This window comes from Petromyzon marinus, chromosome 82, assembly GCF_048934315.1.
Source record: "Petromyzon marinus isolate PM22_M1 ecotype Great Lakes invasive population chromosome 82, UKy_Petmar_22M1.pri1.0, whole genome shotgun sequence".
NCBI lineage: Eukaryota > Metazoa > Chordata > Hyperoartia > Petromyzontiformes > Petromyzontidae > Petromyzon > Petromyzon marinus.
The window spans coordinates 7,713,509-7,728,508 of NC_133747.1; the positions used below are offsets into that span (position 1 = coordinate 7,713,509).

Genomic DNA, 15,000 nt, shown 5'->3' on the forward strand with positions numbered 1-15,000 from the left:
CAGAGCGAGACACAGAGAGAGAGACACAGAGAGAGACACAGAGAGACACACAGAGAGACACAGAGAGAGAGACAGAGAGACACAGAGAGACACACAGAGAGAGACACAGAGAGACACACAGAGAGAGACACAGAGAGATACAGAGACAGAGATAGAGAGACACAAACAGAGAGACGCAGAGAGACACACAGAAAGAGACACAGAGAGAGACACAGAGCGAGACACAGAGAGACACGCAGAGAGAGACACAGAGACACACACACAGAGACACAGAGAGACACAGAGAGAGACACAGAGAGAGACACAGAGAGAGACACAGAGAGAGACACAGAGAGAGAGAGACAGAGATAGAGAGACACAAACAGAGAGACACAGAGAGAGAGACACAGAGAGAGAGACACAGAGAGAGAGAGACAGAGATAGAGAGACACAAACAGAGAGACACACAGAGAGAGACACAGAGACACACACAGAGAGACACAGAGAGACACAGAAAGAGACACAGAGAGAGACACAGAGCGAGACACAGAGAGACACGCAGAGAGAGACACAGAGACACACACACAGAGACACAGAGAGACACAGAGAGAGACACAGAGAGAGACACAGAGAGAGACACAGAGACACACACAGAGAGATACAGAGACAGAGATAGAGAGACAGAAACAGAGAGACGCAGAGAGACACACAGAGAGAGACACAGAGACACAGAGAGACACAGGGAGAGACACAGAGACAGAGAGACACAGAGAGACACACAGAGAGACACACAGAGAGACACACAGAGAGACACAGAGAGACACAGAGAGAGAGAGACAGAAAGAGAGACACACAGAGAGACACAGAGAGAGAGACAGAGAGACAGAGAGACACAGAGAGACACACAGAGAGAGACACAGAGAGACACAGAGAGAGAGACAGAGAGACACAGAGAGACACACAGAGAGAGAGACAGAGATAGAGAGACACAAACAGAGAGACACACAGAGAGACAGAGAGACACAGAGAGACACACAGAGAGAGACACAGAGAGATACAGAGACAGAGATAGAGAGACAGAAACAGAGAGACACACAGAGAGAGACACAGAGACACACACAGAGAGACACACAGAGGGACAGAGAGAGAGAGAGACAGAGAGAAAGAGAGACACAGAGAGACACACACAGAGAGAGACACAGAGACACACACAGAGAGACACAGAGAGAGAGAGACAGAGAGACAGAGAGAGACACACAGAGAGAGACACAGAGAGACACACAGAGAGAGACACAGAGAGATACAGAGACAGAGATAGAGAGACAGAAACAGAGAGACACAGAGAGACACACAGAGAGAGACACAGAGAGACACACAGAGGGACAGAGAGAGAGAGAGACAGAGAGAAAGAGAGACACAGAGAGACACACACAGAGAGAGACACAGAGACACACACAGAGAGACACAGAGAGAGAGACAGAGAGACAGAGAGAGACACACAGAGAGAGACACAGAGACACACACAGAGAGACACAGAGAGACACAGGGAGAGACACAGAGAGAGAGAGACAGAGAGACAGAGAGACACAGAGAGACACACAGAGAGAGACACAGAGAGACACACAGAGAGACACAGAGAGACAGAGAGAGAGAGAGAGAAAGAGAGACACACAGAGAGACACAGAGAGAGACACAGAGAGAGAGAGACACAGAGAGACACACAGAGAGACACAGAGAGACACACAGAGAGATACAGATACAGAGATAGAGAGACACAAACAGAGAGACGCAGAGAGACACACAGAGCGAGACACAGAGAGACACACAGAGAGATACAGAGACAGAGATAAAGAGACAGAAACAGAAAGACACAGAGAGACACACAGAGAGAGACACAGAGACACACACAGAGAGACACAGAGAGACACACAGAGAGAGAGACAGAAAGAGAGACACACAGAGAGACACAGAGAGACAGAGACACAGAGAAAGAGACACAGAGAGACACAAGGAGAGACACACAGAGAGAGAGAGACACACACAGAGAGAGACACAGAGAGACACACAGAGAGACACACAAAGAGATACAGAAACAGAGATAGAGAGACAGAAAGAGAGACACACAGAGAGAGACACAGAGAGACAGAGAGACACAGAGAGAGATACAGAGAGACACAGAGAGACACACAGAGAGAGACACAGAGAGAGAGACACAGATACAGAGAGAGACACACCGAGAGACACACAGAGAGAGACACAGAGACACACACAGAGCGACACAGAGCGACACAGAGACAGAGATAGAGAGCCAGAAACAGAGAGACACGGAGAGAGAAACAGAGAGAGACAGAGATAGAGAGACAGAGCCACAGTGTGTGTGTCTGTCTGTGTGTGAGTGTGTCTGTGTGTGTGTGTGTGTCTGTCTGTGTATGTGTGTGTGTGAGTCTGTGTTTGTGTGTGTGTGTCTGTCTGTGTATGTGTGTGTGTGTGAGTGTGTGTTTGTGTGTGTGTATGTGTGTGTGTGTGTTCGAACGCTCACTGCGGAGGAGAGGCTGCCACTCCTCTGTCGGGAGCTGGACCGGTACCGCCTGGATCTCTGTGGCATTCAGGAGGTCCGGTGGACCGGCTCTGGCTCCTGCCACCATGAGGGGTGGACAGTCCTCTACTCGGGGCAGCAGACTGCCAAACAACAGGGTGTGGCTCTTCTGAACAAAAGAATGAAGGGGGCGTGGGAGCGTGGCGGTGAGGTGTGGGAAGCTGTAAGCCCCAGGCTACTTTGGGCTCGCCTTCCCATCAACCGGAGGCGAGGAATGGTGGTCGTGGTTACTTATGCCCCCACTGAAGACGAACATCCGTGGAGGGATGCAGGCAAAGCCGATGAGTCAGATGCCTTCTATGACCTCCTGTCACAGGTGCTGGCTAAAGTGGCCCCTCCTTATAGAGTCATCTTGTTGGGTGACTTCAATGCCCGAGTTGGTCATGATGATGGCACCTGGTCTGGAGTGATTGGAGGGCATGGGCCAGATCAGCTCAATAACAACGGTAGGAGGCTGCTAGATTTGTGTGCAGCCCATGGGGTTGTAATTACCAACACGCTGTTCCGGCATCGGCGCATCCACACAACATCATGGATGCATGCCGGGTCCAAGCAAGAACATCTGCTGGACTACATAGTGACGGACCAGCGGATGCGAGCCCATGTCCTTGACACCAGGACCTACCGTGGAGCTGATATGCCCTCTTACCATCGACTAGTCATCTGTAAGATGCGCCTGCCAATCTTCCACTCCGGTAGTGGGTGTACACCCAGGACCCCATTCAAATCTAAGGTGGCCTGGTCTCAGTTATCTGATGAAAGTTGCAAGCGAGAATTTCATCATCACTTGCAGCTGGGGTTGGCATCGTCCCCGACTCCTCCTGATGTCGAGGGTAAATGAGCGAGGTTTAGGACTGTGACTCATGCAGCTGCAATGGCTGCTTTTGGTACGCGGTCCAGACCTCCCTAGAAACCCTGGCTGACAGAGGAGGTGTTCAGGATTGCTGAGAAAAAGCGACAAACCCACTCTAATCGTCTACAGTATCCCACGTCAGAGAATGAGGAGGCACTGCAAGGATGGATGGTGGTCGCGGGTTGCTGAGGAGATGGAGTCTGCCTCAATGGCCCGCAATCACAAATCCTTATTTAACTCCATCAAAAAAGTAACCTGCAGCGCCACACCTATTACCATCATTAGGGGAAAGAACGGTGATCCAATCTCTGACCCTCAGGAACAGGTTTGTAGATTTGCTGAGCATTTCTGTGAGGTCCTGGGGGAGGGGAAATCTCTCAGCTAGGAAAACATCGTGGCACAAAGTGAGGATGACCCTGCTGAGGCTGCAGTGCCTCAAATATTGGAAGAAGACACCCCCTGTGAGTGGCTGGCTGAGGTGCCATCTGTTGAGGAAGTACTGAAGGCGATCCAGAGTCTGAGACGAGGAAAGGCACCGGGCAGTGATGATCTCCCAAGCGAAATGCTAAGGGAGGGTGGCGTTTGTACACAGACTGCCCTATATGACATCATAACAACCGTCTGGACCACTGGACGGGTTCCGCAGGATTGGAAGGATGCCCTGGTGGTCCCCCTCTTTAAGAAGGGGGACCGCACAGACTGTAACAACTACAGGGGCATCTCACTCCTCAGTGTGCCGGGAAAGGTCCTGGCAAGGATTATTCAACATCGCCTTGCCAGGCACGCTGAGGAGAGGCTTGCAGAGCCCCAATGCGGTTTCAGTAAAGGGCGGTCCTGCACAGATGCCATATTTTCTGTCCGTCTGCTACAGCATTGGTGTAGGGAATTCCAACAAGACCTACATCTCTGCTTTATTGACCTGGTCAAGGCCTATGATACCATCAGTAGGCCTGGGCCCTGGGTCGTTCTTCGTGCTTTTGGAGTACCTGACCCTCTGCTCACGATCATTAAAGATCTTCATGATGGTGAGCGGGCCCGGGTAAAACTACGTGGCCGGGAATCAGAGCCATTCCCTGTACACCTTGGGGTGCGACAGGGATGTCTTCTGGCTCCCACATTATTTAACGTCTATTTTGACCACGTAGTTCTTGAAGTCTTCAATAGCTGTACCGGGGGAATCTCCATATGGTACAGATATAATGGGAAGCTGATCGATGCCCGGGTGCGGTCAAGGGATGGCTCCCTATTGCTCAACCACGTTATGTATGCTGATGATTTGGCAATAGCTGCTCAGTCAGAGGAGGAGTTGGAGACGCTGCTGCTGAGACTGGAGCGTGCCACTAAGAGGTGGGGCCTTACCATCAGCCCCACCAAAACTAAGCACCTGCCTGGGTATTTTGTACCATCGGACACTCCACCCCCACAACTCCCAATCGGTGATGGGGCAGTTGTGGAGAGAGTGGAGAGTTTCCCATACCTGGGCAGTGTGCTTATGACTGGCTCCAGTTTAACAGCAGAGGTCTCACTCCGAATCAGTCGAGCGGCAATATCTTTTCATCGGTTACGTAACGCTGTGTGGAAGCTACCTGGTCTGTCGCTCCGCACTAAGCTTCAGGTCTTCTCGGCCACGGTCATTCACTCCCTTCTCTACGCTTGCGAAACGTGGACCCCCCTAATGGAGCAACTTCGCCGGTTAGAAACATTTAGGCTGGCCTGCCTACGATCCATCCTGGGTTTAACCAGGCTGGATTGTGTGAGGAGCTCACAAATCCTTGAAAGATCTGGGCAAGGTCCCATCGGTGAGCTCCTCCGGCAGGCAAGGCTGCATTGGCTGGGTCATGTAGCCCGCATGCCCAGCCACCGCATGCCGAAACAGCTTTTGTTCGGCCGGATCGAGGGGGCTAAACGGGCGCGGTACAGGCTAGAGAAGAGATGGAGTGATGTGGTACAGGAGGACGTGGAGCTGAGTGGACTTGCCTATGACCGGTACCAGCGGTGTCAAGATCGGCCTCTGTGGAGGAGGCTCGTGAAGGACGCTACTGGGCAGTTGGAGGCAGTCGCCCTCCAACAACAACGGAGGGCGGAGGAGCGACGCTCAGAACAACGAGCGGAGCGCCGGGTGGCTAAAGCACAGCAGGTTGGCACAGTAGGGGGCACAGGTGGTGCATCAGCCAGTGATCTCAGTCATCTCAGTGATCTCAGTCAGTCGACCCGTGGCACCTGCTGGGTCTGCCCCGTGACCTCCTGCCAGCGGGCGTTCGACACTTCACGTGGCCTCAGGGTGCACATAGCCTGGCACAAGCGTCGTGGTGACGTCACCGCCACTTAGTGGCAAATGGCGGTTGTTGTTTTATGTGTGTGTATGTGTACTGCATGTATGTGTACGTATATGCACGTGTATGTGACTACACTACTATACACTACACTACTTTACACTACACTACCATATACAACACTATACACTACACTACCATACACAACACTATACACTACACACTACTATACACTACACTATACACGGCAATATACACTACACTATACACTATTACACTATACACTACACTCATATACACCACACACTATACACTACACTACTATACACTACACTATACACTACACTATACACTACACTATACACTACACTATACACTACTACACGACTACACACTACACGTGCATGTACGTGTGTACGTACGTGCACGTGTGTGATTGCGTGCGTGTGCATGCGTATGCGTGTGTGTGTGTATGTGTGTGGGGAGCGATAGTGTAGTGTATAGTGTAGTGTATAGTGTAGTGTAAAGTGTAGTAGTGTATAGTGTAGTGTATAGTGTAGCAGTGTATAGTGGTGTAGTGTAGTGTATAGTGTAGTAGTGTATAGTGTAGTAGTGTATAGTGTAGTAGTGTATAGTGTAGTAGTGTATAGTGTAGTGTATAGTGTAGTGTATAGTGTAGTGTATAGTGGTGTAGTGTAGTGTATAGTGTAGTAGTGTATAGTGTAGTAGTGTATAGTGTAGTAGTGTATAGTGTATAGTGTAGTGTATAGTGTAGTGTATAGTGTAGTAGTGTATAGTGTAGTGTATAGTGGTGTAGTGTAGTGTATAGTGTAGTAGTGTATAGTGTAGTAGTGTATAGTGTAGTAGTGTATAGTGTAGTGTATAGTGTAGTAGTGTATAGTGTAGTAGTGTATAGTGTAGTGTATAGTGTAGTGTATAGTGTAGTAGTGTATAGTGTAGTGTATAGTGTAGTGTATAGTGTAGTAGTGTATAGTGTAGTGTATAGTGTAGCGGTTAGCGCTACGCTGCGTTATGAACCTGGCGACCCGGGTTCGATTCCCGCTCACGGCCAACACCAGTGACGATTATCTGAACCGGTCCCGGGCCTCCCCTAGGTCGACTCAGCCTCAAATGAGTACCTGGCGCGGTGTGTAGTAAACATCGCCACTGGGGAGACAAAGGCGGTCGGGCGTGGTGCTGGCCACCCACCCCCTCGTGTACCGTTCCGGCTTTCATAGGTGCTCGCTAACAGCACTTGCCCCTACAGTCTGTTAAGGCTACACGGGGGACCTTTGTGTGTGTGTGCGTGTGCGTGTGTGTGTACGTGCGTGTCCATGTGTGTGTGTGTGTGTGTCCGTGTGTGTGTGCGTGTGTGTGCGTTGTGCGTGTGTGTGTGATTGCGTGTGTGTGCACGTGTGTGTGGGTGTACGTGTCCGTGTGTGTGTGTACGTGGCCGTGTGTGTGTGTGCGTTGTGTGCGTGTGTGTGTGTGTCCGTGTGTGTGTGTGTGTATGTGTCCGTGTGTGTGTGTGTACGTGTCCGTGTGTGTGTGTGCGTTGTGTACATGTGTGTGTGTGTATGTGTCCATGTCTGTGTGTGTGCGTTGTGTACGTTTGTGTCCGTGTGTGTGTACGTTGTGTGCGTACGTGTCCGTGTGTGTGTGTGTGTGTATGTGTGTGTGTGTACGTGTCCGTGTGTGTGTCTGTGTCTGTGTGTGTCCGTGTGTGTCTGTGTGTGTCCGTGTGTGTGTGAACACTCACCCATGCGTCGGGCTAGCTGTCCGAACTTGGCGAACGTCTCTAACTCGTCCCTGTCCATGTTGATCAGAGCGTCCACAGACACCACGTAGACTAAACAGTGCACCCGGTTCTCGGGCACCACGGAGAAATTCACCAAATTGCCAAACTGTGAGCGGTAGGAATGGGGGAGTGAGCGTGAGAAGCAGGGATACACTATACACTACACTATACACTACACTATACACTACTATACACTACACTATACACTATACACTACACTATACACTATACTATACACTACACTATACACTACACTATACATTACACTACACTATACACTACACTATACACTACACTACACTATACACTACTACACACTACACTGTACACTACAGTATACACTACACTACTACACTATACACTACAACATACACTACTACACACTACACTATACACTACTATATACACTATACACTACACTATACACTACACTATACACTACACTATACACTACACTATACACTACTATACACTACTACACTACTACACTATACACTACTACACTATACACTACACTATACACTAAACTACACACTACACTATACACTACACTATACACTACACTACTATACACTACACTACTATACACTACACTATACACTACACTATACACTACACTATACACTGCTACACTATACACTACACTATACACTACTACACACTACACTATACACTACACTACTATACACTACACTATACACTATATTATACACTACACTATACACTACATTATACACTACACTACACACTAAACTATACACTACACCATACACTACACTACTATACACTACACTATACACTACTACACACTACACTATACACTACACTACTATACACTACACTATACACTATATTATACACTACACTATACACTACACTACACACTACACTATACACTACACTATACACTACACTACTATACACTACACTACTATACACTACACTATACACTACACTATACACGGCACTATACACTACACTATACACTACACGATACACTACTACACACTACACTATACACTACACTATACACTACACTATACACTACACTACCATACACTATACACTACACTATACACTACTATACACTACACTATACACTACACTATACACTACACTATACACTACACTACACTATACACTACACTATACACTACTACATACTACACTATACACTACACTACTACACTATACACTACTACACAATACACTATACACTACACTATACACTACTACACACTACACTATACACTACACTACTACACTATACACTATACACTACTACACAATACACTATACACTACACTATACACTACTACACACTACACTACTACACTATACACTACACTATACACTACTACACACTACACTATACACTGCTATATACACTACCACACTACACTATACACTACACTATACACTACATTATACACTACTCTATACACTATACTAAACTATACACTACACTATACACTACTACACTATACACTACTACACTATACACTACACTATATACTACTCTATACACTATACTATACTATACACTACACTATACACTACCATACTATACACTACACTATACACTACTACACACTACACTACACACTACACTATACACTACACTATACACTACACTATACACTACACTATACACTACCACACACTACACTATACACTACACTACTACACTATACACTACACTATACACTACTACACACTACACTATACACTACTATATACACTACCACACTATACACTACACTATACACTACACTATACACTACATTATACACTACTTTATACACTACACTATATACTATACACTACACTATACACTACTACACTATACACTACACGATACACTACTATATACCCTACCACACTACACACTACACTATAAACTACACTATACACTACTATACTATACACTACTCAATACACTAAACTATACACTACACTATACACTACACTACACTATACACTGCACTATACACTACACTATACACTACACTATACCCTACACTATACACTACACTATACACTACACTCTACACTACACTATACACTACACTACACACTACACTATACACTACAATCTACAATACACTATACACTACACTACACACTACACTAAACACTACACTATACACTACACTACACACTACACTCTACTATACACTACACTACACACTACACTATACACTACACTATACACTACACTATACACTACTACACTATTCACTACACTATGCACTACAATATACACTACACTACACACTACACTATACACTACACTATACACTACACTATACACTACACTATACACTACTACACACTACACTATACACTACACTATACCCTACACTACACACTACACTATACACTACACTACACACTACACTATAGACTATACTATACATTACACTATACACTACACTATACACTACACTATACACTACACTATACACTACTACACACTACACTATACACTACACTATACCCTACACTATACACTACACTATACACTACCCACTACACTATACACTACACTATACACTATACTATAAACTACACTATACACTACACTACTATACACTGCACTACTATACACTACACTATACACTACACTCTACACTACACTATACACTACACTACACACTACACTATACACTACACTACACACTATACACTCCACAACACACTACACTATACACTACACTATACACTATACTCTACACTACACTATACACTACACTATACACTACACTATACACTACACTATACACTACACACTACACTACACTATACACTGCACTACACACTACACTCTACACTACACTATACACTACACTACACACTACACTATACACTACACTATACACTACACTACACACTACACTATACACTACACTATACACTACACTATACACTACACTACACACTACACTATACACTATACACTACACTACACACTACACTACTACACTACACACTACACTATACACTACACTATGCACTACACTATACGCTACACTATACACTACACTATACACTACACTATACACTACTATAAACTACACTATACACTACACTATACACTATTATACACTACACTACACTACACACTACACTATACACTACACTATACACTACACTACTATACACTACACTATACACTATACACTACACTATACACTACAATATACACTACACTATACACTACACTATACACTACACTACACTATACACTACACTATACACTACACTATACACTCCAATACACTACACTACACACTACACTATACACTACACTACACACTACACTATACACTACACTATACACTACACTATACACTACACTATACACTACACTACACACTACACTACACACTACACTACACACTACACTATACACTCCAATACACTACACTATACACTACACTATACATTACACTCTACACTACACTACACACTACACTATACACTACACTATACACTACACTATACACTACACCATTCAGCGCACTTACATAGTAATCTTTGGGAACCTTTCCACACAGAATACTGCTGAAGAGATCGATGTTGTAGACACCAGAAACCCATCCAACAGTGTCCATCAGTCTGATGGATGTCTTCTTGATCCTTTCTTGGTCCAGCTCCTCCATCTTCAGCTGCGCGGAGACACGGAGAAGTAAGAGGGCTACACTACACTATACACTACTACACTGTACACTACACTATACACTACTACACTATACACTACTACACTATATACTACTACACTATACACTACTACACTATACACTACACTATACACTACACTATACACTACACTATATACTACACTATACTACCATACACTACACTACTATACACTATACACTACACTACTATAAACTATACACTACATAACACTATACCCTACACACTACACTATACACTACACTACTATACACTACACCACATACTACTATACACTACACACTACTATACCCTACACACTACTATACACTACTATACACTTTACACTACTATACACTACTATACACTACACTATACACTACTATACACTACTATACACTACACTATACACTACACTATACACTACTATACACTACACACAACTATACACTACTATACACTACACACTACTATACACTATACACTACTATACACTACACTACTATACACTACACTACACTATACACTACACTACTATACAATACACTACACACTACACTACACTATACACTACACTACTATACACTACACTACTACACACCACACTACACTACACACTACACTACACTATACACTACACTATACACTACACTACACACTACACTCCACACTACACTATACACTACACTACTATACACTACACTACTACAAACTACACTACACACTACACTACACACTACACTACACTACTACACTCCACACTACACTACTACACTACACTACTACACTACACACTACACTACTACACTACACTACTACACTCCACACTACACTACTACACACTACACTCCACACTACACTACTACACTACACTACTACACTAAACACTACACTCCACACTACTACACTACACTACTACACTACACACTACACTACTATACAATACACTACACACCACACTACACACTACACTACTACACTACACTACTACACTCCACACTACACTACTACACTACACACTACACTACTATACAATACACTACACACCACACTACACATTACACTACTACACTCCACACTACACTACACTACTACACTCCACACTACACTACTACACTACACACTACACTACTACACCACACTCCACACTACTACACTACACTACTACACTACACACTACACTACTACACTACACACTACCTGTATAGTCTGAGAGTAGCCGTCGTTCTGAGCTTCCATTGCGCGGAAGCTGTAGCGTCCGATGATAGCCGTGTCAACCGTGTTCAAGAAACTCGATTTGCCATTCCCACTCTTGCCGATCATCAGCACGTTCAGTTTGCCCAGGGCCAGTTCTGAATCCTCGACCGCTCTGATGAAATCCACCATGGAGCTGAACGGGAGATGGACACAGACCCCCACACACAGACGGGCAGGCAGGCAGGCCAACAACAACAATAACAACAACAACAACCGCCATTCGCCGCTAAGTGGCGGTGACGTCACCACGACGCTTGTGCCAGGCTATGTGCACCTTGAGGCTATCACGTGAAGTGTCGAACGCCCGCTGGTAGGAGGTCACGGGGCAGACCCAGCAGGTGCCACGGGTCGACTGACTGAGATGACTGAGATGACTGGCTGATGCACCACCTGTGCCCCCTACTGTGCCAACCTGCTGTGCTTTAGCCACCCGGCGCTCCGCTCGTTGTTGTGAGCGTCGCTCCATCCGCCCTCCGTTGTTGTTGGAGGGCGACTGCCTCCAACTGCCCAGTAGCATCCTTCACGAGCCTCCTCCACAGAGGCCGATCTTGACACCGCTGGTACCAGTCATCGGCAAGTCCACTCAGCTCCACGTCCTCCTGTACCACATCACTCCATCTCTTCTCTAGCCCGTGCCTCCTGTACCACATCACTCCATCTCCTCTCTAGCCCGTGCCCATTTAGCCCCCTCAATCCGGCCAAACAAAAGCTGTTTCGGCATGCGGTGGCTGGGCATGCGGGCAACATGACCCAGCCATCGCAGCCTTGCCTGCCGGAGGAGCTCACCGATGGGACTTTGTCCAGATCTTTCGAAGATTTGTGAGCTTCTCACACAATCCAGCTTGCAGGTTAAACCCAGGATGGATCATAGGCAGGCTAGCCGAAATGTTTCAAAACCGGCGAAGATATTACATTAAGGGGGTCCACGTTTCGCAAGCGTTGCGAAGGGAGGGAATGACCGTGGCCGAGAAGACCTGAAGCTTAGTGCGGAGCGACAGACCAGGTAGCTTCCACACAGCGTTACGTAACCGATGAAAAGATATTGCCGCTCGACTGATTCGGAGTGAGACCTCTGCTGTTAAACCAGAGCCGGTCATGAGCACACTGCCCAGGTATGGGAAACTCTCCACTCTCTCCACAACTGCCCCATCACTAATTGGGAGTTTTGGGGGTGGAGTGTCCGATGGTACAAAATACCCAGGCAGGTGCTTAGTTTTGGTGTGGCTGATGGTAAGGCCCCACCTCTTAGTGGCACGCTCCAGTCTCAGCAGCAGGGTCTCCAACTCCTCCTCTGACTGAGCAGCTATTGCCAAATCATCAGCATACATAACGTGGTTGACCAATAGGGAGCCATCCCTTGACCGCACCCGGGCATCAATCAGACTCCCATTATATCTTTACCAGATGGAAATTCTTCCGGTACAGCTGTTGAAGGCTTCATGAACTACGTGGTCGAAATAGTTGTTACATAGTGTGGGAGCCAGAGGACATCCCTGTCGCACCGCAAGGTGTACAGGGAATGGCTCTGACTCCCGGCCACGTAGTTTTACCCGGGCCCGCTCACCATCATGAAGGTCCTTAATGATCGTGAGCAGAGGGTCAGGTACTCCAAAAGCACGAAGAATAACTTACTGATGGTATCATAGGCCTTGACCAGGTCAATAAAGCAGAGATGTAGGTCTTGTTGGAATTCCCTACACCTCTGCTGTAGCAGACGGACAGAAAATATGGCATCTGTGCAGGACCGCCATTTCCTGAAACCACATTGGGGCTCCGCAAGCCTCTCCTCAGCGTGCCTGGCAAGGCGATGTTGAATAATCCTTGCCAGGACCTTTCCCGGCACACTGAGGAGTGAGATGCCCCTGTCGTTGTTGCATTTCGCTTGGGAGATCATCTCTGCCCGGTGCCTTTCCTGGTCTCAGACTCCGGTTCGCATTCAGTACTTCCTCAACAGATGGCACCTCAGCCAGCCACTCACAGGGGGTGAATTCTTCTTCCAATATTTGAGACACTGCAGCCTCAGCAGGGTCATCCTCACTTTGTCCCACAATGTTTTCCATGCTGAGGGATTTCCCCTCGCCCAGGACCTCACAGAAATGCTAATGAAATGTGCAAACCTGTTCCTGGGGGTTGGAGATTGGATCACCGTTTTTTCCCCTAATGATGGTAATAGGTGTGGCGCTGCAGGTTACTTTTTTGATGGAGTTAAATAGTGATTTATGATTGCGGGCCATTGAGGCAGACTCCATCTCCTCAGCAACCCACGACCACCACCCATCCTTGCAGCGCCTCAGGGCTCTCCGAACCTCCGAGCGAAGGCTGCGGTAAGCCTCCTCATTCTCTGACGTGGGATGCTGTAGACGATGAGAGTGGGCCTGTCGCTTTTTCTCAACCATCCTGAACACCTCCTCTGTCAGCCAGGGTTTCTGGGAATGTCTGGACCGTGTACCCAAAGCAGCCAATGCAGCTGCATGAGTCAGAGTCCTAAAACTCGCCCATTTCCCCTCGACATCAGGAGGAGTTGGTGGACGATGCCAACCCCAGCCGCAAGTGATGATGACAT

At 46.6% G+C, this 15,000-nt stretch overlaps 1 protein-coding gene across 1 annotated transcript in view; it reads right to left on the bottom strand.

Annotated features, from left to right (window-relative positions):
- The window catches only part of LOC116958751 (interferon-induced protein 44-like), a 63,421-nt gene that overhangs the window by 4,950 nt on the left and 43,471 nt on the right, over nucleotides 1–15,000 (bottom strand). The window contains exons 6-8 of the mRNA XM_076057472.1: nucleotides 12,381–12,570; nucleotides 11,030–11,170; nucleotides 7,461–7,605 (exon numbers count right to left, since the gene is read on the bottom strand). Of these exons, the coding sequence (XP_075913587.1) occupies nucleotides 7,461–7,605; nucleotides 11,030–11,170; nucleotides 12,381–12,570 (476 nt within the window). The remainder of the gene's footprint in view (nucleotides 1–7,460; nucleotides 7,606–11,029; nucleotides 11,171–12,380; nucleotides 12,571–15,000) is intronic.